Source organism: Lynx rufus, unplaced genomic scaffold (assembly GCF_022079265.1).
Source record: "Lynx rufus isolate CCGP_SWC_20201006 ecotype Redwood Valley unplaced genomic scaffold, mLynRuf1.p SCAF_18, whole genome shotgun sequence".
Lineage (NCBI taxonomy): Eukaryota > Metazoa > Chordata > Mammalia > Carnivora > Felidae > Lynx > Lynx rufus.
Window position 1 is genome coordinate 10,062,095 of NW_025814832.1, and position 24,561 is coordinate 10,086,655.

The 24,561-nt window shown below is 38.6% G+C and overlaps 1 protein-coding gene across 3 annotated transcripts in view; it reads left to right on the top strand.

The window, feature by feature from the left end:
* AP2B1 (adaptor related protein complex 2 subunit beta 1) overlaps positions 1-24,561 on the top strand; it is a 127,715-nt gene that overhangs the window by 75,950 nt on the left and 27,204 nt on the right. For 2 of the 3 annotated variants that reach the window (XM_047080840.1, XM_047080841.1), the window contains exons 15-18: positions 6,160-6,201; positions 7,061-7,207; positions 9,681-9,826; positions 16,047-16,176. In XM_047080840.1, the coding sequence (XP_046936796.1) occupies positions 6,160-6,201; positions 7,061-7,207; positions 9,681-9,826; positions 16,047-16,176 (465 nt within the window). The remainder of the gene's footprint in view (positions 1-6,159; positions 6,202-7,060; positions 7,208-9,680; positions 9,827-16,046; positions 16,177-24,561) is intronic. The other variant, XM_047080842.1, reaches the window with a different exon arrangement.

Consider the following 24,561-nt stretch of genomic DNA (forward strand, 5'->3'; position numbering starts at 1 on the left):
TTTTCCCTAATTGGTTCTGTTCCTGTGTGTCAGAAATGTCGATGCCGATAGGATGCTCTAGGCCAGTTGATGAAACAATTTTGTCAGGCTTCTGTCCATTTTGTGATAATTTTCTCCAATAAAATGATTCATTTCAAAATTGTCCTCCCAAGAAGTAATATTGCTAGTATTCCTGTTTATATGGTTAGTAGAACATTCATTCCCTGAATAAATATTTGAGTGCTGATTCTGTATCAGACTTCATTCTATGTACTGGGAACATAGTTGTGTCTAGCCCTTGCAAGCATACGTTCCGGTGTGGGGAAGAGAGATGACAAACAACTCTATAGGCAGGTAGTAAGGACGGCAAAGGAAAATGAGACAGGAGGAAGAGCTTCTCCTGTGGAGTTTTACTATACTCCTCATTGGGTTCTGTTGGAGCTAAGAGACTGCTAGTGACACATTCTGTTCCTTGTCCCACCTCAGGAAGTGTTCTGTTACATCCCCCTACTTTGCTGTTGATAATCAAAGCCCTTTTTTTCTGTCAAGCTAAAGAGTCATCTGATGATTTTGTGGGATCTCAACTAATTTTCACTATTTCACATTTGGTCCATTCTTAGCTGTCAGTTTGTTTAATAGCTTTTGCATGGTTACAGATCCTTTTCACCATTTTTAGTTGTATTTTATGATACTTTTCTGAATAGCTTTTTGAAGATCAAATTAATATTTGCAGCCAAACAGCTGAAAATTACACTTTTACCTACTTTTACCTAGGAGATGTTATGTGCCTTCTAAAATCTAAAACCCTAATAGGAAAAACATAGACTAATGTTTTTAACACCAATAGGATTTTGGTAAAAATTTTATTATTTGTGATGGAAATCACTGTATGCTATTTTTACATCATTCTATTTTGACTCCTTAATAATAACAGAGCTATCAGTAAGCATTCCTTTAGACTCCCTTTAATTAAATCAGTTCTGAAAAGCATTAAATGAAAAAGGTAATAACTCTAGACAGAAGCAAAGAAATTTGTGAGCTTAAGATCTGCACTTCTAATTAAGAGAATGTCTCGAGACGCTCAGCACCACAGGTTTAGAAGAGGTCAGTATATTTTGGACTGGCCAGATACACGTACCTGAAAGGAGCTAACCAAGATTGGCCATTGTGATCATTATTTGTGGAACTTTTTCTCTTTCTTTCTTTCTTTCTTTCTTTCTTTCTTTCTTTCTTTCTTTCTTTCTTTCTTTCGTCTACTTGGTGGCCATCTCAGCTGATAACCCTTTTTTTTTTTCTTAATATTTATTTATTTTTGAGAGAGAGAGACAGAGACAGAGTGTGAGCAGGGAAGGGGCAGAGAGAGAGGGAGACAGAATCGGAAGCAGGCTCCAGGCTCCTAGTTGATAGCACAGAGCCCGATGCGGGGCTCGAACCCATGAACCATGAGATCATGACCTGAGCCAAAGTCAGACACTCAAGTCACCCAGGGGCCCCTGATAACCCTTTTATAAAAATACTTCTTTTCTTGGAGTTGGGTAGACTTGTTGCCTTTAGAACCTTAGTCCTGAGTTCTCCCTCTGTATTTCTGCTATTTAGCATTTTGCCATTGGATGAGGGTGTTTTCTTTTGGTATCTAGCTGAACTAGAGTTGTGGGCAGACTCAGCTAAAACTTTTGGCTCAACCTGGTTCTGTTGCAGAGATCATGTAACAATGCTGAAATCCCTTTAGCCCATAAGTTACAGTAAATCACCATGAACTCATTGCTTTCCATCCAGTTAACATTGCAAGGATACATTATTATATAGTTCAGCATGAACTGAGCCCAGTTCAGCACTACTTCAGGGATGGTAAAGTGGCCAGTATTAGCAGTGGCCAAATGTTAATATTATTTTCAGTGCCATTTAATGACTACCGCCAACTATGATTTAGATGGGGGGTGGGGGGAACCAAACCACTGTGGCTTGGTTCACTAACCATACCACCATTTGGACTTGGGTATCAGCTTCAGACCTTTCAGAAAATTCTCACTTTTCAACATTTGAAATACTGTTTTGCCAACATTGGCACTTCTCCTTTCTTCATCTTCATCTATCCTGGTTTAGCTGGCATTATTTCCTTCATGGAGAAAATGGCAGCTGTAGTAAGACAATTCTGGGAACTGTGGGAAGTGGTTAGCTCCAAGAGACACTTAAAACACAGTATCTAGACACCTGAGATGGGGATTAAAGCCATGCCCTGCACACCTAACCCTTTTCACTCGGCTCCCACCAGCTCACTGGATAACAGATATTACTAAATTTTTACAAGTCCTAGTTTGGCTGATTTTGTACCCTACCTGATAAGTATAGCCGGACTTAGATGAATCTAGTCTGACTCCAGATAATACCAACAACTGAACTGAAATGGTTGATGGCTAGTTGAGGCCAACATGAGAACTTTTCTGAGTTTTATTCAGTTTTCCAGCTTCTTTTTCTTAATATTTGCAATCATCCTGCTTGTCACTGTTGACAAGAGAGGCCACTCACTGGGTAATTGGCTCCCATCCTTGCTGACATCTCTTTATTAGTCACTCCTGACCATGACTGTGCTATCACCTTTGTCATGTTTTCCAAGAAGAGGATGATAACCTCCCCTAGGAACTTTTTCAGTCAAAAGGAAAGATGCTGAATAAAGTCTGAGTAGGTTACAGTTTTGCTAGCCAGAAAACGTATTGAAGTGGGGCGCCTGGGTGGCTCAGTCGGTTAAGCGTCCGACTTCAGCTCAAGTCATGATCTCATGGTCTGTGAGTTCGAGCCCTGCGTCGGGCTCTGTGCTGACAGCTCAGAGCCTGGAGCCCATTTCAGATTCTGTGTCTCCCTCTCTCTCTGCCCCTCCCCTGTTCATGCTCTGTCTCTCTCTGTCTCAAAAATAAATAAACATTAAAAAAAATAAAAATAAAAAAAAGAAAACGTATTGAAGCTATCCTTTTCCTTTGCTCTCTGGACATAACAGTACTGTTAGGTGAACCTTTACATATTTGGCTATGTGTCTCTTGATACCCTTTGGGTCCTGTCTCTTAAGATCAGATTTCCTGATTCTGGGTTGAAGCTGTGTTGTATCTGATGTATTGAACATAAACATGGGAGTATTGGAATTGCTTTTCAGTTTCTTTAATGGTTTTGAATAAAATTGACAAGCAGTGTGGTGGGGAGAGTACATTCAGATCTTATCTGGCTAAGATAATGTTCATATAACACTCAAAGATAATAAGAATGAAATCTAAGAAAATAAGGGCTGTAAATGGGCTTTATTTCCTTTGGAAATAATACCACCAGTGAGTGCCTTTTATCAATGTCTTTTATTGAATTTAGCATATTGGATAAAACCACTGTTTCTCTTCCAGTGTGTGGTTTCTTCCTTGCCAAGTGCCAACCAGGTCCATAAAGAATTTGCTCTTTTAAGCTTGGATTGTACACCTGGCCAGAGGGGAGGAGAATGGTTGAGGGGAAGAAGGGATAATAAGCCCATCAGAAAGTCAAACCAGGGGCGCCTGGGTGGCGCAGTCGGTTAAGCGTCCGACTTCAGCCAGGTCACGATCTCGCGGTCCGGGAGTTCGAGCCCCGCGTCGGGCTCTGGGCTGATGGCTCAGAGCCTGGAGCCTGTTTCCGATTCTGTGTCTCCCTCTCTCTCTGCTCCTCCCCCGTTCATGCTCTGTCTCTCTCTGTCCCAAAAATAAATAAACGTTGAAAAAAAAAATTAAAAAAAAAAAAAAAAGTCAAACCAGATCAAAGCAGCAGGACAAATGAGACATTGTACATCCATCCCATCCTTATTAAGAGTTTTTTTCCTTTCTGCTCAAGTTGTAACTTTCTTTTTATTCAGGAGTTAGCTCCAAAGTAATTTTGAACGGATCAATCTTTTCTGATTCCAAATATTAGTTAATTCTTTAAGGCATTGGTTTTCAACCTTGTCTATACATTAGAATCACTAGGTAGGAGAGCCTTTCAAAATTCTGATGCCCAGGCTCCACCCCAGCACAATTAAATCACTACCTTGGGGGGGTGAAACTCGGGCATAGTGTTTTTTTAAATGCCTCCCCACTATACACACACAGGTGGTTGACTGAATTGTGTATCTAAGGTTGAAAGCCATAGTTGATAGAACCCAATTGAAGTACTCTTGAAAAGTTTATATCTTATTCCATAAACCTCCTGTAATCAGCCTGCCTTTGCAAACTTATTTTCTGTGGCTGTTGTTTTGTTTTGTTTTGTTTTGTTTTTTTATATACACATATCTACCTTGTGCTCAGTCTAATTGGACTACTCATTCTTTTTGATCCTACTATTATTCATGCTCTTTCAGCCTTTGTTCATGCTATTTGGGAAATAAGCTCCCCCATTTTTGCTTTTTATAATCCCACATTACCACCTCTTTGAAGCTTTTCATTATCCTTCAGCCAAAAGGAGGCTCTTCCCTTCAGTACTTACCTTTTTTGCTTTAGTATATTCTGTATGGTTTTGCATTCATGTTCTATTTCTCCTGCAAGTTTGCAACGTCTGGGTTTTATTCATCTATGTATTCCCCTCACTGCCTGGCATCTTTACATTCCCCATAGTGCCTTGTATCCGGTTGACATTATAGGAGTGTTTGTTTGAATAAAAGGTGGTTTTCAGATGTCATGCTACAGATGTGTGCTATTCCAGAACCAGGGAGAAAGCAGGTGTGTAATATCTTTTCTCTTTACTTTAGACTTTCCCAGTTATTTGAATTCTTAGTTGTGGTGACCTTTTTATTTATTTACACATGTTAATTTTTGGCTTGTATTCAACCATTAAGTAATTTTCAGGAACCAGGTTCTAGAAATGGCTCTTTGAGGTTTGGAGTGCTCTGTAACTTCGTGCAGAGGATGCTTAGTAATGCTAGTTCTGAAGCACCTGCCTTTTCTGTCACGGTAGAAACAGAATTTTGTCGTATGTCTCCATGTTTTTGAATGTAGAGTATTTTTTAGATTTTGGCAACACTGTTTCATGTATTTTTTCACTGCGAAGATAAATACTCTTTCTCAAATCCTGAAAACCAGTACAGTTTTGTTTTTTAACATAACCACACACAAAGATTTCCAAGTTTCTACCACTAAATGACAGATAATAAAGGAAACAGTGTTTTGTAGAGTAGACAAGGCATTTGGTGATTCAGAGAAGAACTTCAAGTGTACAATGAGAACTAGGGAAGAGGCAAATGTGGAACCGTAGCCAAAAAAGGTGGTGTTTGCTTTTTAAACAGCGCTGGTGTGTGTGCGTGTGCGTGTGTGTGCGTGCGTATGCGTGTGTGTTTCTTCATGCCAGCTATTTTCAGCTTCTGTTCTTCTTTAATACTTTTGTCGTGGAAGACTGACTTCAGGGTGAATTATATCAGAGCCCTGAGGGGAGAAAAGGCCAGATTAAGACCATGTGGAATTATTTTCCTGTCACCTAGCTAATTAAGTCCATCTAATTCTCCAATAGTTAGCATCCTTTTAAATGATCTCCAATTAAATCACAGCATTTCTCCTTAGTAGTGTCAACTGTGAAAGAGATTTGAAGCATTGCATGCCTTCCTACTTCCTCCCCAGATAGGATATCTTCCTCTCCCAGCTGTTTTCTTTCTTAGGAAAGTTCTAAACTCTAAAAATCACTCTTGTTCCACCTATAATTTTTGAAGCTTGAAATTGCTCAATACTGGTTTGGTTCCCACTTTCTCAGTGGAACAGCAGGTTTTATAGATCAAAGCACATTTTAGTTTTTCTTTGCTTTTCTTTTTTTTTCTCCCTTAAATTTCCTTTTAAGGAAAAAATAAAACACATTCAAAACATTACTCCTTGGAGATAGAGCTTCTTGGAATATGTAAATTCTTTAAGTCCTGTTTCGGTTTGTGCCTATGTACCCCAGTGGGAAGATTGGATCTGAAACATCGCTGAGATGTCCCAGCTCCATCTTCTTTCCAAGTTTTCTCAGAACTCCCACACACTGTCAATGCCACTACTCGGTTCCCCTAGGACATATTTTCTTTGCAATCTAGAATTTCTTTAGGCTTTGGGAGTCAAGTTGAATAGCATGTATTCCTAGCAACTTGGTAGAGCTATTTACAGATTCTAAATGGGCATCTAGTACTTAGCTAAATGAACTCTACCTCTCTCTCCTCTCTCTCCTTCTCTCTTTCAGCTTGGCAGTGACCTTGGCGGGGGCATTGGAGGAAGTCCGGCAGTAAGTGCCATCCGTTTTTTTCACCATGGGATGCGCTGCCCCCTGTTTGATGCCTTTCCTATGCACACATTCTCAGGCCAGCCACCGCTGCTATCTAGCATTGTACACCAGAACCTCTGTAGAAGCATATGAAGAGTAGAAAGTGGCGTAGGGTTACTTGGAATCTTCGGAGGTGTACACCACATGTGGTGTAGGGACATCTTTAGGGATTGGCGCTCTGGTGTCTACAGAGGTCTTTGTCTTCCTGACATTAAAGAGCTAAAGGAAATGGAACCTGCCATCTTGACTAGAGAATGTTCTTACTCTTTAGCGTCATCTACAAAGAACTTGAGAGAGTCAGCTGGACTCAGAGGGAGACTCTCCTCGTAAGTGACTGAGTTTGGGGGTATGAATATCCATCTCCCCCCAGGAGAGTTTCCTACCAGATATTTATGCCTAAATGGGAAAGTAAGACTTGTCTGCACCCAAGTGGAACTAGAACTGCTTTCTAAGTTGAATGCTTCTTCTTTCTATAGAAACAGCCTCCCCCTTCGTTAGGGTGCCTGTAGGCCTTTTGCACAGAATCATGGAAGCTAAAATTGGAAACAAACAGAAAAGATCTTGGATCACTCTGTTCCTGATCCTACTGTTTTAGTCTCTCTTGATAGAACTTCTAAAGAGTGTTTGTATATCATCAGTGATGAAAAAATAACTGTGATGATTAAAAGGATAAAGAATATACTAATTCAGCTCCTAAGAATATTATAATTATGATGTATTCTTGTTGTTTTATGAATACTACTAAAATATAGAGCAACAGGTTAAGGGCTATTAATGTGTTCTTCCTGGTCCCCCCTGCCCCTTCCCTTTTTCCCTGCAGGTGGGACAGTCGTTCATCCCATCATCAGTGCCTGCAACCTTCGCTCCTTCACCTACTCCTGCTGTGGTCAGCAGTGGTTTGAATGACCTGTTTGAACTCTCCACAGGGATAGGCATGGCACCTGGTGGATATGTGGCTCCTAAGGCTGTAAGTAAAGCAATACTTTCGTAATGAACAAGACCTGAATAACTTGGCATTTTTTGTTACTTCCACTGATAATAAATCCGAAGTTTGGGCCCTTGTCCTAGAGGATTTAAGAGGAAGATAAAAAGTGGTCTAAAATTTGGCAATAAGAAGCACTGTAGCATCCTCATTAACCATTTTTATAATTAGACTTAAAATTAGAAGTATTGAATATTTGTGTTTTGTTCTTGTGTAGAAATGTTGTCTGGTTTGTCAACGCTGATGTCAGTCTAGTATAAATCCAGTTAACAATGCAACAGCAGGGTCAGGGAGGGTAGAATACACTAGAGGGGTACATATACACTAGAGGGGTAACGTTTTTACTTGTCATCCTTTCCATTCCCTGTTTCAGTTGGTATTACAGATGGATTCTACTACACTTGTTGCTCACATGCAGCCTTCCTGGGTTTTAGTGTACGTTTTTAGAGTGCTGATTTGGGTTTCTGTCATTGGTGCTTTTCTAGTCTCAGCCTTGCTTAATGTCATGCTCAGACTGAAATTCAAAAAGGGAAACTCACTGTAAGTGAAGCTTACTTCACCCTTTGGTGAAGTACCATCCAGCTAGGCTCAGTCTCTTGTAGTTGCCTTTCTGAGGGACAACCTGCCTGTCTGTTTCCTAAATTCTCTACCTGCTCACCTGACTCGTGGAGGATCCCTGCTACAGAAATATAGACCAGTTGTCCATTCCAAGGGTCATAACTTGATCTACACAGCAGCTGAAGAGAGAAGCCAAAAATAGGATTTAAAACTGAACCGTAATGTTTTGGCACAATACAGTAGCTTTGTTGTGAGGTTTCTGTGTTGGATATTATCCCATAGACTTTTCATTGTTGATTAAAAGATTATCTAATGCATTTTTTATTAATATTAAAGTAATACATACAAATGACAAATGTAAATAATGCGGAAATAACAGATGGAAAATTAAGTCTTTCTGCCCCACTTTCTCGTAGATAGCCCCTATTAACTTTTGTGTGTTCTATAAGAACATATACCTATGTCTGTGTCCTTTAACAGTACTAATGTCAATGGAATACACTGTTTTCCATCTTGTTTTTTCTCTGCTGTATTCTTTTGAATGTCTGTATCCACTGTATTGATGTACCACAACTTATTTAATCATTCCCCTGTTGATGGACATACAGGTTATTCCCTTAGTCCTACCACACTCCTCCCTCTTTCTTTGTCATTATAGCACTGCAGCAAACATCTTTGTGTATGTATAGTGTGGTATATATATAACTATTAAAATAGACATTCTCTGGGGCGCCTGGTTGGCTCAGTCAATTGAGCATCTGACTCTTGATTTCAGCTTAGGTCATGATCTCACGGTTTGTGGGGGTGAGCCCTGTCCAGCTCTGTTTTGACAGTGGAGCTTGCTTAGGATTCTCTCTCGCCCTCTCTCTCTCTCTCTCTCTCTGCCCCACCCCACTTGCACTCTCTCCCTCTCTCTCAAAAAATAAATAAACATTAAAAAATAAAATAAGTATTCTCAACTTACCTTCTAAAAGGAGACTTCAAATTACATTCCCAGCAGCACAATGCAAAGTGCCAGGTTGCTTATATTCTCCATTAAGGGTTATTGACTTTTAGGATTTTTGACCCTCTGATAGATGAAAAATATCTTATGGTTGTTTTGTTTTATTTTCTTCTTCTCCTTTATTTCTTTAGTGTGGCCAAATATGTTCCCAAGTTTATTCACTACCCACTGATGCTTTGGTATTTAGTCTTTGGTGGTCAGAACAATTCATGAATTTTCTGATTTTTTTTTTTTTTCTTAATTAACTCTTACAGTCCAGGGGTTTCTGGGGCCAGGGGTGGGTTATGGATGAATTATACAGAAAGGATAGACATTCAAATTATTTAAACAACATCTAAGTACTATTTACCGGAAGCTATAGCAAGAGTTAAAAATCTATGTAAGACATGGTCTTTGTCCTTAAGACTACTGATAATAGTTTTGGTGATGATTAAAAGAAAAGTCTTCAAAGATACAGACATACTATTTTCATTAGTAGATTCAGTTTCTTCACTTTTAAGCCTGTTACCAAAAGTGCCAATAAAAAAAACCAAACACATTATACTCATTGAAGTTTTTCTTTTCCTTGCCTATACAGTTGGTAGCAGTACTCAAACAGTAAAATGACCAAGTTGAACAGAAATGGAGAAGTAGCCAGGGTTACTCATATACTGTGTGTGTGTGTGTGTGTGTGTGTGTGTGTGTGTGTTTGGTTTGGTTCTTTAATTGAGGATGATCTCAAAATTCAGAAAATATGACATTATCCGGAGCCTTTTGGCTCTAACTTGATATTTATGGTATAAAAATCACCATAATTTCCTAAAGAAGCGAAATCTTAATTTAATCTTTATATATTCAAAACAAAGAGCATGAAGATAAATCTTGTGTGGTTCCATTGAGCTTTATACTGTCTTTTAGGTCTGGCTGCCTGCAGTAAAAGCTAAAGGGTTGGAGATTTCTGGAACATTTACTCACCGCCAAGGACACATCTATATGGAAATGAACTTCACCAACAAAGCTCTGCAGCATATGACAGATTTTGCAATCCAGTTTAACAAGAATAGGTAAGAAGTCTGAGTCCTTGGCTCAATCACTAAACAGCATTGTGCCTTGTGTCCAACAAGAGAATGTTCCATTTAACAATACGTTAGATATGCAGGTCAGAAGGGCGCCTGGGTAGCTCAGTTGGTTAAGCAGCTGACTGCCAGCTCAGGTCATGATCTCATGGTTCATGGGTTCAAGCCCCACATCAGGCTTTGTGCTGACAGCTTGGAGCCTGGAGCCTGCTTTGGATTCTATATCTCACTCTTTTTGCCCCTTCCCTGCTCGTACTCACACACTTTCTCTCTCTCTCTCTCAAAAATAAATAAACATAAAAAAAAAAAACAACTCTCATGTAGGCAAATGTTGAGTATAGAGTGAGTGCTGGCTCTTGTGTGTCTGTTCACTTGTCACCTTCAACTCTGGAAGCCCTGAGGAATTTTCTTGAGAAATTTATTCATATGGAATAAGGAAATCAGAACTTACTGTCTTCTTAAAGGATTCTAGGACTAGAATGTTTTTAATAAACCATTTACCAAAAAAAAAAAAAAAAAATTCTAATTGAAATCCATTTATTCATTCAACAAATAATTGTTTAGCATCTATGTGCCAGACATTCCTAGGTGCTGGTGCTAAAGTAGTGAACAAAACAAATGTCTGTCCAAATCCCACATTTTGGTGGGAAAAATGAACACACTTTGATTTATGTAAGATATTTGAAAGATAGTATACCTGTTAGCTGAATATATAGGCTGACAATCTGCTTTGCCTTAATAAGGAAGAGAACATGAAAATGTAAAATATTGATGTCCTGTAGTTCTGAAGCATCACTGTTCATTATTAAATATTGTGGTTCAGGAAACTGCCTGCTAGACTTTGATGGCAGATTCATAAATACAAGATATTTAAACTTGTTTCTAACAAAGTAGTAATTGGACCCCATAAAGCAGATTTAATAAAATTTGTTGATGACAGCTTGCATCGGTGACTGTCTTACTTACTTCTAAGCATTTGGAAATAACTTCTATACCCTAGATTTGAAAGTTGGCACATTAGAAATCACTTAAGTGTCTACGTTTTATTATTTTTTTTTATTTTTGGGACAGAGAGAGACAGAGCATGAACGGGGGAGGGGCAGAGAGAGAGGGAGACACAGAATCGGAAACAGGCTCCAGGCTCTGAGCCATCAGCCCAGAGCCTGACGCGGGGCTCGAACTCCCGGACTGCGAGATCGTGACCTGGCTGAAGTCGGACGCTTAACCGACTGTGCCACCCAGGCGCCCCAAGAAATCACTTAAGTGTCTAGAGAGAAGACTTTCTCAGGTTAGTTCTGTTTCCAGCTATTTTCAGGGAGCTGGCCAGGTTAAAAGCCAAGGCTGATGGACAGATTTGTTGTAATAATGGCAGTCTGCATAGCCTATCTTCATACTCATATCTATTTGTGTTTGCTTTTTTTTTTAAGTCTGATATTGAGAAAACCTTATATCTTTGTTGATGGTTCTGCTTTTTTTTTTTTTTTTTTATAAAATTCCGTTAGTCCCTGTTTTCTGTGAACATAGTCTCTTGATTTCCTACTGTAACTTGTATTTATTCTGCCCCCCACATTGCCTAATGTCAATAGTACTATCTCTCTTTGGATTTACTTTTGTACCTGAAGTATACTTAAAATTCTACTACTTGATTTGTCATCTTTGAAGTCCATTTATGACAGATGAGAGATGAGGCCAAGAGCTTATTTTTCTTTTTTCTACACACTTACCCCCCCAGCTTTTTTGTTTGTTTGTTTTTGTTTTAACCTTTATCCCCATCTTTGTTTTGGCTTGGATTTGTGCTTACTGCCAGTCCTTTTATTTAAGTTGTCCTTTCTTGAGGACATGTCCTTTCTTGAGGTATGCTCCTCAAAGGGGGCTCATGTAAACAGCAGTCCTGTGAATTAGACACTCTTTTGTGGTTAAAACTATGACCTTTATCCTTGAAAGTCCTTGACTCAAATTCTTTGTTTCACTCCCTTGTCTTTTGTCATTGAATGTTCCTGTGGAAAAGTCTATGGCCAGCCTCATTTTTCCCCATGTTAGTGTGTAAGTGATGACATCATTTTGTCTGGCTGCCCAAAATTTTGAGGTCCAATAATTTTATTAGGATATTCCCAATATTAACCAATCTTTGTCAGTTTTTCCTGGAATAAGGTATGCCTATTCCATGTGTACATCCAAGTCCTTTACTTCAAGAAAATTTTTAGGGTTATATGTTTAAATTTTTATAGTGTTCCATTGTTTAGATTTTCCTTTTCGGAGAACTATGTTTTTATTAACTCTTTTTTGTCTATCTTTTATAAATGCTTTTTTCCTAATTTTTTCTTCTGTATAAATATTATATATATATATATATATATATATATATATATATATATATTTCATGACTTTTTTTTATTCATAACTCGAACGCTATTATCGTACCAAAATTTTCTTTATATCATTAAATTCTTTAATATTATTAAACATCCAATCAGTGGGTTTTTATGGTGGTGTAATGTTCTTGCACAGTTTGCTTTGTCTGAACAGGGTTCCTAATAAGGTCCCCATACATGCCAATTGGTTGATTGTGTCTTGTCTCTCCAGACCTATAGGTTTCTCTTCTTTTTTTTCTTGAATCTATTTGTAGAAGAAATTACATATTTTTATTTATGGAGTTTTCCACAATCTAGGTTTTGCTGATACATCTGTAAATTGGAGGCAGATATATAGGCTTGATTAGATTTAGACTTGATCTTCTGGCAAGATTGCTACATGGATGGCAGTGATTTTATTCTCTATGTCTCTTACTGTGTTTACCATGGTGTCTCTTGTTCTTTGTAACTTTCCCTAGCACTGTAATTGTATTTTTTCTGTAATTTTTTATAAGTGATGAAGTCATCTCCATCTGGTTTCTTTTGCTTAGGATAATGCTTTGTGATGTATCAGTAGTCTGTCCATTTTATTGCTGAGTGGTATCCATTGAGGAGTGTACCACAATTTGTTTACCTTTTACCAGTTGGTGGAATTTAGGGTTGTTTCCAGTTTTATATTTTATGATTAAAGTTGCTTTGACTATTTCATATACAAGACTTTGGTGGATATATGTTTTCAGTTTTCCTGGGGAATTACCTAGCAGTGGTATTGCAGGGTCATATGGTAAGTGTGAGAATTTTAGCTATTCTATATCCTTACCAATTTTAGCCATTCTTATGGATTTATAGTAACTTGCATATAATTTATTTCTCATTTTAATTTTCATTCTCCTGGCCCCATCGATTGAGTGTCTGACTCTTGATCTCAGTTCAGGTCTTGATCTCAGGGTCGTGAGTTCAAGCCCCATGTTGGGCTCTGTGCTGGGCATGAAGCCTACTTTAAAAAAAAAAATTTTTTTTTTTTTCATTCCCCTAATGACTAATGATATTGAGCAGTTTTTTTCATCAGCGTATTGACCATTCTTCTTTAGTGAAATATCTGCTCAGATCTTTCTTAATTGTTTTATTATCAAGTAGTATAAGTTCTTTGTATATTCTAGATACAAGTCCTTTATCAGATATATGTCTTGCATATACTTTTTGTGGCTTTATTTTCTTAACTGTCTTTCAAAAAGCAAAAGTTTTTTATTGCTTATACTCTGTGTTTTTAAGAAATCTTTGTCGGATCCATGGTTACAAAGGTGGTTTCTTTCTGTGTTTTTTTTTTTTTTTTTTCATAGAAATGTTCTAGATTTAGCTTCTACATTAACTTCTGTTATCCATTTTGAGGTAATTTTTAATGGTGTAAAAGTAAGAGTCAAAGTAAACTTTGTTTTCCATAATAACCCTTGAGATCAGATACTATAAACTCTTTGTTCTTTTTCAATACTGTTTTGGCTATTCTAGGTCCTTTGCCTGCTGGGATTTTGATTGAGAGTGCAGTAAATATGCAGATCAATTTGGCAGAATATTGACTTCAAACAGTATTGAGTTCTAATCCATCAGCTTGCTTTATGTATTTACTTAGATCGTCTTTAATGTCTGTCTGCACTGTTTATAATTTCTCATGTATACCTCTTGCACATCTGTTGTCAGATTTAAGTATTTCATGGTTTTGATGTCGTAAATAGCATTCTTTTCATCTTAATATTTGTTTCTTACTAGTATATAGAAGTAGAATTGATTTTTGTATATTGAAGTCATATCTTGCAACTTTGTTATACTTTTTTTTATTCTTTTCTGAGTTTTATTGACTCTCCTTTACCTTCTCCTGCTGTCTGGCCATCTCTTCCCCAGGTGCTTCCTTCACTGTTGTGTCCTCCTTTGGTAGCTGCAGTTGCTTTATTATGTGTATTTTCCCCTTAACTTCCTGTATAAATGTTTCATAATTTCCATTGTTTTTACGGCAAATCATTTTCAAGTATGTTTTGTTTGTCAATAAGGAAGTTTGTACTGCTGTTTTTCCACTTTTATGTAATAGTGTCTTTGAATGTGTGCTGTGCTTACACCATTTTGATACTCCTTTTTTAATGAGTTGGAACTTGTAAGACTAGCTTAGCAGGAGACTCCTGTAGATGAGGAAGATAAGCCAGGGTCATTTTTTAGGCTTTGCTGCTCAGAGACTCTCCCTCTTTACTGCCGTGTGGCTACAACTCCTTTACCTCTCAGAACCTGACTTTATTAAAGAATACTTTTTATTTCAATCCTGAGCTGTACAGATTTCCTTATTGGTCTCTACCTCTGTCTTCTAAGGTATCTGTTTCCCCTTTAGAAGGTAGTGCTTTTTTTTTTTTTTTTTTTTTTTTTTTTTAATGTTTATTCATTTTTGAGGAAGAGAGCATGAGCAGGGAAGGGGGAGAGAGAGAGAAAGGGACAGAGGATCTGAAGCAGGCTCTGCTCTGACAGCAGCAAGCCCAGTGTGGGACTCGAACTCACGAACCTGGAGATCATGACCTGAGCCAAAGTAGGAAGCTCAACCAGCTGAGCCACCCAAGTGCCCCTGAAGGTGTTGCTTTTTTGAGCTCTATCACCTCCAGGCCCCACTGGGGATTTTCCACCTTCTTTCTTCATCTCACCTCTGTGTTGTTTCCTGTTTGATCTTTGGCCTACTCACAGCACTTGGCACCAGAATGGGGGGGGGGGTTCTCTTCTGAGAATGGGTATTTCCCATCAGTATGTGAGGCCTGCTACCTACCACTAGTTGCCTCTGAACTCGTGCGTTTGCACTGCACCTTTCTCTCTCTCACTGGTTCTGCTCATCTTGTGTGCTTTGGCCACACTTTAATATAATTGGGAATTCGTAGGTTTTCTCTAGCTTATAATTTTGCAGAAGATGAAGCTGTAGATTAGTAAGGAATTTTACCCTCCTTTGTTTCTTCTATATCATTTCTAAGAAGAGCATTTAGAAGATTAGGCTGATGGCGTGTTTCTATCCTGATACTGCTTTCTTGACAGAGTTTGCTGACCATGAGAGCAAGATCATGAGAGCAGAATGGCTTTTTGATCTACAAATGTTACACCAAAATGAGTGATGTGTATTCTCAGGATCACTTTATTATTACATTTTGATATTCTATAGCATAGTTTAGGAAAAAGAGAGTGTTTCTTCTGCCATCCTGTGACTCTTGAAAGATGTTAGCTATGTAAGCTCTGTATTTATTTTATAATCTTAAGTGTTCTTTCCCCTAAGAATTATCTAAGAAAAGATATTTAAAAAAAAAAAAAAAGAGAAACAGAGACTTATTAAATCTGTCCCTCTAGTTGTGTGAAAACATAAGAAACTAACAAAGTAATTCTGTACTTATGTTTTCTCCTTCCTCAAATCCATTTCATGGGAAACAAGGGTTATATTGTAATCAGTGTTATAGGAAATTAGAATTGAGCACCTTGGTTCCTGCTATTCCTTCCATTTAATTTTTTTTTTTTTATTATGTTTTCAAGGCATCTGGGTGGCTCAGTTGGTTAAGTGTCTGACTGTTGGTTTTGTCTCAGGTCATGACCTCATAATTCATGAGATTGAGCCCCACATCAAGCTCTGTGCTGACAGCATGGAGCCTGCTTGGGATTCTCTCTGCCCCTCCCCTGCTGTGTCTCTCTCTCTCTCTCTCTCTCTCTCTCTCTCAAAATAAATAAATAAATAAACTTAAAAATTAAAAATATGTTTTCTTGATATGGAGTAAAGAGCCACTGGAACCCAAAGATGTGCTGAAATCCTGCCTCCTGGTTAACCTCTGGAATTTCTTCATTCTCTTTCCTAGCTTTGGTGTCATCCCCAGCACTCCTCTGGCCATCCATACACCACTGATGCCAAACCAGAGCATTGATGTCTCCCTGCCTCTCAACACCTTGGGCCCAGTCATGAAAATGGAGCCTCTGAATAACCTCCAGGTTAGAGTTTTACTTCACTCAGGGATGAGCTTGATTATCTTCCCAATTTTATTTATATATAACACAACTCCTCTCTCTTCCTTATATTAGGTTTGGTCATGGAATATTCAGGTTTGAAATAACTATGGAGAAGAGTTTTATTTTTTATTTAAAAGAAAAACACGTCAGAGCAGTGCCTGGCTGACTCAGTCAGTAGAACATGCAACTCTTGATCTTGGGGTCATGAGTTCAAGCTCCACATTGGGCATGGAGTTTATTTTGTTTTATTTTTTTTTTAATTTTTTTTTTTTTTAACGTTTATTTATTTTTGAGACAGAGAGAGACAGAGCATGAATGGGGGAGGGTCAGAGAGAGGGAGACACAGAATCTGAAACAGGCTCCAGGCTCCGAGCTGTCAGCACAGAGCCCGACGTGGGGCTCGAACTCACGGACCGCGAGATCATGACCTGAGCCGAAGTCGGCCACCCAACTGACTGAGCCACTCAGGAGCCCCTGGAGTTTAAACATAAAAACAGATTTTTTTAAAAAGTCCTACATTGACATAGGAAGTTATTCATTATTTTGCTCAACAAACATTTAGAAACTTCTTAAGATCTTATTTACAAACTTCTTTTCTTAAGACTTTTGTAGTGAATTTGTCATTTATATGAGAAAAAGTTTCAGTAGAGATTTATATAGAGGTTATCTTTGAGCACACAACCCAAATATAGTTATCTGGATTTAAAGACACCCCCCCCCCCATTAGCACATAACTATGCTAAGTAGCATCTTACAGAAGCTCAGAACTTTAGCAGGTCTACAAGAGCCTCTCAATCTTGAAAATATTGAATTTTTTAGAATGCTTAAGTACTAGCTGAGAGTTTCATTCAGTTTTCATCTGTTTTGAATTTCTCTTTGAAATATAAGCCTTCTGGAGCTCAAGAAACATGAAGGCACAGTAGTAAGCTTGTAAGCTAAAGTGTGGCACTGTTGAAGGGTTGTTAATACAGATATAAGCCCTAGGTGTTGGGGATTTGTAAATGCCCACAAGGACAAGAGAGACAGTCTTGGGCCCACTGGAGATGGGGAACTCTAGCTGATCTCTGCACAGAGCTGATACCCTGGAAAGGGAACTCCCTCATTGAAAGGGGACTGGGAAAAGTGTTTCCACTAAGGCAGGTGATGGAAAAGTATCTCTCTGACCAGCGTTCTGGGTGCCCTCTTATGACAAATCCATGGCCCAGTATTTTGCTATACATGGCGTAATATACGGGCGTGTAGTCCAAATATAAAAGCTATTTGGTGAAGTGTTCTCCAAACCAATAAATGAATGTAACATTGGCCCAGGACTGGTGAAACCCAGGGTACCTGGCAGAAGCAAATACAAAGCAATCATTTTGCAAGAGCTCTAAACTTCAGGGCCATCAGGACTCCCACCTGAAAAGAAACTGTCTGTTGACAATGAGTTCACAAATTGAACCATAAAAAGAAGGAAAGGTGTACTGTGAGAGACAGAAATCACAACAAAGCAGAGGACAAGTATTCCTCTTCCACCAAGAACTTGAAATGAATAGTCTAGATGAGACTAAAAATATAAAATATGTTGGAAATGATGAAAGAAAAATATCAACCTTCCACTTCCCAGTCAGGACAGGTGAGATAGCATTGCTCAGTGTTTCTGGAAACACCAGTGTGAGACCTACTACTGGGACACCAGCAGCAGAATTACTTGGAGTTAAAACCCATGTTCTTCTGTAATTTAAATACCAGCGCACCAAGCCTGTTCGCAGGTTCACTACCTCAGTGCCACAGTTAGTTGATGCCTCTTTCTCAGCAAAGGGTATAATGATTCAGAGCAAAGATGAGTGAGTCATGATAGAACTTGGCTCAGACTAGAAGAACAAAACAAGACTTACTGTGCAGATGGAGCTGGCTGTTACTATGACGAGAGCAGTGTGTTAAGGGGCTTTTCCAGCACAGAATCCTGAAGTAAGGAACTAACCCAAATCTCCATCTGCTCCCTTTCCATTGAGACCTAACCTCCTGTTGGCCCATAGAGCCTCCAGCATAATATTTGAGGACAGTCGGCAAGAATGCTTTACTTTAGGAGTAGGATAGGGAATTTGGGTCACAGAAACCAGGGCAAATTTTCTGCTCTTAGAACAAAAAGGAAACAATAAAGAAATGAATGTTAGTTTACTTTCCTATTTGTATTTCCATTTTTCATTCAGTGAAATGAACATCTGGAATAACGAACCCTCATAAGAGCAGTTGATTCTTAGTCCAAATCCCTCCCTCAAAAGTGTTGATTAGGACTTATAAGTATTTGTTTTTGCAAACCTGAAGTTATAAGAAGCAAACATTTAAAAAGTTTCCATCTAAGTAGAGTATAACAAAGCATCTCAGCTTTCTCTAGGAGAAAAGAAAAAAAACTTACATCTGTAGTCAAGTACTTATTGTTGGAGTTTTCTCTATGGTTCTCTTCCTTCACGGATGTCATAATTATCGCTGTTTTCTCATTAATTGGCATTTCCCAGTGGAGAAGATAAGTAAAAACTTAAAAGAGAAAAAGTTTTTTCCCTATGAGCAGCTCTATTTAATGTCTGCTGGTGGGAGTTGAAAGTTATGGCTAGTTATGGGGCGCCTGGGTGGCGCAGTCGGTTAAGCGTCCGACTTCAGCCAGGTCACGATCTCGCGGTCCGTGAGTTCGAGCCCCGCGTCGGGCTCTGGGCTGATGGCTCAGAGCCTGGAGCCTGTTTCCGATTCTGTGTCTCCCTCTCTCTCTGCCCCTCCCCCGTTCATGCTCTGTCTCTCTCTGTCCCAAAAATAAATAAACGTTGAAAAAAAAAAATTAAAAAAAAAAAAAAAGTTATGGCTAGTTTTAAGGTGGGTGGGTTTCTGTAGATTTCAGCTTCCATTCTGCCCTTGTCCCAGTATGAACAAAAAGAATCCAGTATTAACTCCAACAAATTTAGATCATGAAGATCTAGGATAAAGCCAGATAAAAATTGATTGACATTTAAACATTATATTTGCATAAGTGTTTAAATTCAAGAACTCATGTAGGAAAATTAGTACTTTTCTACACTTTAGACTATAAAATCAGAAAGAAAAAACGTTTGGGGTTGGAGGAAACGAAATTTTGAATGCAGTGTGGGTTTAACTATTTTGGCTGATTTGATATCAATATATAGGACAAATAAACCCAGCTGCCAGAATTTAATGTAGCACTTAGTACAAAAACTTTTCATTGTAATGCTCATCAGACTACTTACTTACAGCCTGTCTGAAACACTATTGAAAGGTTGAAAAGACACTGTTCCCTCCTAAAATGTAAAATAGATTATACCTTAGAGACAAGAATTAAATACCTAGTAGAGGTGTGAGCCTAAGAAAATGTCTCCTACTGCACTGATGTTGTTAAAACCTTCATGAATCCAACTTATAAGTATTACACAAAGTAAAGTTTAGCTTGCCTCTGCTGGGATCTTTTGAGTTTATTTATATCATACAATTATATTCTTTGAAAAAGAGACTTGGGGCGCGTGGGTGGCTCAGTCAGTTGGGTGTCTGACTTCGGCTCTGGTCATGATCTCACGGTCTGTGGGTTCAAGCCCCGCATCAGGCTCTGTGCTGACAGCTCAGAGCCTGGAGCCTGTTTCCAATCCTGTGTCTCCCTCTCTCTCTGCCCCTCCCCCACTCTCACTTTGTCTCACTCTGTCTCTCAAAAATAAATAAATATATAAAAAAAAATTTAAAAAACAAAGAGAAAGAGACTTGATTCCCTCTATTTAAATGAAACCAAAACACTAGCAAATGTCTAAATGAATTATTTCTAAATGAGTCTTCTCTGACATCCTTGACCTTCATTTCATCTGTGTTAGTTGCTTAGAAACATTTTCCCAATATACTTCTTCAAACTTGACACCTGGCAGGCTACTGCTTCAAGTCAGTGTCTGCAAAAAGACAATAGACTTACAGCGTCACATGTATTCATTCTGGTCTTTGCACAGATGCTGCAGAGTTCTCACAGCTGCTTGGCTTCCCTTCCCACTGGGCTATAAACTCTTATGGGATCATTGGTAGCACCATTCTTTCAAGTTTTAATTTTGTCAGGGTTATAAAAAACAGTTTAAAGAGTCAACTGGTTCTATAGTTAATTAAGAAAAACCCAGTCTCCAGCCTTCTCGCCCCAACATGACCCCCAATTTCTCTTTCCACAGAGTCCATCCCTCTCGCCTCTTTCAGTTGATACCTTTTGCATTTACTTCTCTATGTCTGAATAACATGCTTGTATTGTGACTTCTGAATTTTTCCGTTTTAGGTGTTCCTGTACATCTTTCCCCACTCACTGACATTATCTTCATGCCAATTTCCTCTCCTTCTATTTTCCCTCCTATTCTGCTAGCTCAGAATTTGCTTTAATCAGAGCCCAGTGTTTACATTATTATTGCTGTACTTCAGAGCAGAGCTATAAAGGATAATTATTTTTTTCTCCATAAAACTTTTTATAAGTAGTTAGTTGCATGCTTACCTGTTAATACCTGTCTCTTCTTGTTTGCTTAATTTTTAAGTTTATGTATTTTGAGAGAGCCTGTGCATGAGCAGGGGAGGGGCAGAGAGAGAGGGGGAGAGAGAGAATCCCAAGTAGGCTCTGCGCAAAGCAGATCCCAGCGTGGGGCTTGATCCCACAAACCTTGAGATCATGACCTGAGCCAAAATCAGGAGTCAGATACTCAACTGACTGAGCCAACCAGGTGCCCCAGTTTTTTGTGTTTTTAACTATAATTCATTCCCAACTTCCAATGAAGTCAGAGCCTTCAAACACAGTTTATCACTTTTCACTTTATTGAGGGTCCCCTCTGGAGTTTTCTGACTTGCTCCATTCTGGACTGGTTTTCTTTTATGTGTGAAACATGGCTGTGATCCTGGGAACTCCCTTCATCACTATTCCACGGTTCATTGCCTTCATCTCTCTTCTATGTTGGGTCTCCTTACTGTATTTTTCTTTTCTTTGTTTACTCCCTCATTTTGATGGAAAACATCCTCCAGTAGCTTCCGAGAATGGTACGTGGAGAATAAAGGTTTTAAAGTTTCACGTGTTTTACCGTGTTTTTATACTTTTTGACAATTACTGTATAGCATTCTAGGTTACAAATCACTTTCCTCCTAGTGTGATGCCATTCTAATTCTGCGCTGTTGTTTCTTATTGACAACTTGTATTATTCTTTATCCGTCATGTTCTGAAAGTTAACAGTGATGTGCCTGAAGAGGTATGAGTCCCTTTTCACCCATTGTACCAGGTACTCATTGGACTTTTTCGAAGTGGAAACTTGAAGCCCAAATTCTGGGTGGTTTTTTGTTTGTTTGTTTGTTTTTTAACTTTTATAGATCTCCCATTATTTGCTTGCCATTTAGATGTTGACCCTTCAGGGAAAATCCCTGTTTTTCCCTCCTATTTTCCATCTCTTTCTCATTTTGCTTTACTTTCTAAAAACTTTTTATGGAAAATTGTTAACATTACAAAAAAGTAAACAGAATAGTGTAATGATATGTATGCCATACCTGTCATTCAGTAATTATCAATCCACAGTTAATATTGTTTCATCTATACCCCTATCCCCAGCCCTACTCCATATTATTTTGAGAAAATATCAACATAGCATTTCATCTGTAAATATTTCAGTATATAACTTTAAAAAGAAGAGTCTCTTTTTAAAAAATATAACCACAGTAACTTGTTCACATTAAAAAATTAACAAGAATTCCTTAACGTCAAATACCCAGTGTTCAGGTTTCTAATTATCTCAGCACCTTAACCTTTTTGTTTTTCTCATTACTGTTTGTTTGAATCAGTAAAGTGCACATATTATGATGGCTTGATATCTCATAACTCTCTTTAATGTGTACTTATTTTGAGAGAGAGAGCAAACAGGGTAGGGGCAGAGAGTGAGGGAGACACAGAATCTGAAGCAGGCTCCTGGCTCTGAGCTGTCAGCACAGAGCCTGACACGGGGCCCTAACTTATAAGCCATGAGATCATGATTTGAGCCGAAGTTGGATGCTTAACCACCCAGTCCATCCCAAGCCACCCAGGCCCTCCTCTCATAACTCTCTTTAGCTACAGTGTTCAGTAAGGTAGCCACTAGCCACATGTGGCTTTTTAAATTGAAATAAAATTAAATAAAATAAAATTTTCATTTCCTCAGATGGATTAGCCACATTTCAAATGCACGTGTGGCTAGTGGTTACTAGGTTGGGCATTGCAAAAGCAGAACTTTCCCATCTTTGCAGAAAGTTTTCTTGGTCAGTGCTGATCTGTGGGTTCCCTCTCTTTTTCTTTTATCTTTGGTTTTCAGCAGTTTAACCATTACGTACCTAAGTGTTTTCCTTGTATTTATCTAGTTAGGGGTTAATTGATTGTCTTGGGTCTGTAAGTTGATTGTTTCTCCCAAATTTGCCATCATTTCTTCAAAGTTTTCCTGCCCCATTGTGTGTCTCCTCCCTCTGGCACTCCAGCTATACAAATGTTAGACCACTTAATATCGTCCCTCAGATCATTGAAGCTGTTCTTTTTATCATTTTTCTCTGTTCTTCAGATTGAATAATTCCTATTGATCTGTTTTCAAGTCTACTGACTCTTTCTTCTGTAGGCTACAATCTTCTATTACTTCATGCAGTATAATTTTCTTCTCAGATAACATACTTTTTAATTCTAGGATTTCCATTTGGTTCTTGGCTAAAATTCCCCATTCGTCCACTCAGAAGTACAACTGGAGAAGCCTGTTTCACACCATACCCTCCTTCATCCCATCTCTACCCTTTGGCCATCCCTTGGGCCTAAGGGTATGCTTACTGACCCTCAGCAAAAGTGATAGAAGTCTCTCAAACAGGCCCTGGAAACAGTGTTGGGTCTGTCTGCCAGGAAATTCTGTGTGTTCTATCTGCGCATATCTCTTTGGTCCTGAGAATTCTTCTATCCATTGGTTGCAGGGAGGCCATAGGAGGATCAGAGTATGGCTTTCTAAACCAGGAGATCCAGGGCTGGACCACCAGTTTATTCATCACTGAGGGCAGCTGGAATCCTCTATGTCAGTACTTCCACATCTTTTTTCTTGGGCTGGCTTAATTCTTCCAGAAATTATCTTTGACTCTCTTGTCTAGAATATAAAGGCTTTCTGCCAGCATTCTGGAAGCTAAATTAGGAAAGATGGCTGAAGAATCTCAGCATTCATTATGCATAAATTCGCTGAATTCATCACCCCTATTAAAGAATTAATCTTTAGTTTTTTGCAAGGGTTGAGGGCCTAAGGTAGCTTAGAATGGTGGTGGGGATGTCAGACTCCCAACAGCACCTTGAGCCTGTTTCTTTTAACACCGTCTATCCACAGTCCCCTCCATACATTTCTAGAGGTGTTGCCAGTCCTGAGCCTTTGAGAATTCTGTGATGGTGTTGCTAATGCATGTATTTTACACTACCGAGATTTTATTGCTCCCCAGTCTTTATAATTTATACCTTTAATTTTTTTTCTTTAATTATGACAGAATTTCTTCCAGGAGAAAGAAAGTTTGTAATTTTCAGTCTGTTGTCTTTACCTGAAAGTCTGATAACACCTTTATAAAAATTCTTCTTTCTATAGTAGTTACAATTAGGAGCCTTGGAGGTAAACCTATATATGGTTTTTGTTATCAACCTATTGCTTTTAAACCCTACATAAGCATTGTTTGATAGCAGAATGAATACTAATTAGGGAAAATGTCTCTGGTTTTTTTTCTTTGAATGTCTCTTCTAAAACAACTTCTATTCATTTTACCCTTGGAGTGATTAGGGGAGAATGTGCTGAAGATCCTAGCTCCAGAGAACACAATCTTACAGTCCTATTTATTCATATCTTTAAGATCTTTGTCAGCCAAAAGGGTTGTTTTTTTTTTTTTTTTTTTTTGCGCCAGTGTATGGCCCTGAGAAAATTCTGTCCCTTGCTACTCCTACATTGCAGTTCCAGCCTGTGAGACAATCAGTTGCAGATGGTGCCTGTCCCTGATATTTCATGGCTTACATATGTCAGTTCACACTCAGAAAGCCCATAGCTGTAGCTATTGTACCAAAAAAACTGGTAAATGCTTCCAAATGGAAGACCTTTTCAGCAGCTTCCATCAAATGAAGCTAACCAGCTTGGCATTTGCTGATTTTTCTTGACTATCGTGCAAGCCAAACAAGTTCAGTGTTAAAAAACTTCTTTGGTCTTCCAGGATCCACAATTGAGGACTCTGCACGCTGATTGCTTTTATGGGACTACATGCTGCTTGAATAGCTGTTGAGTCCTTGAAGTGGTGGATTTTATGGGAACTATAAGAGGTTCCCAGGCCGGACAGATAGATCCAATGCTGAAAATAACCTATGTAGAC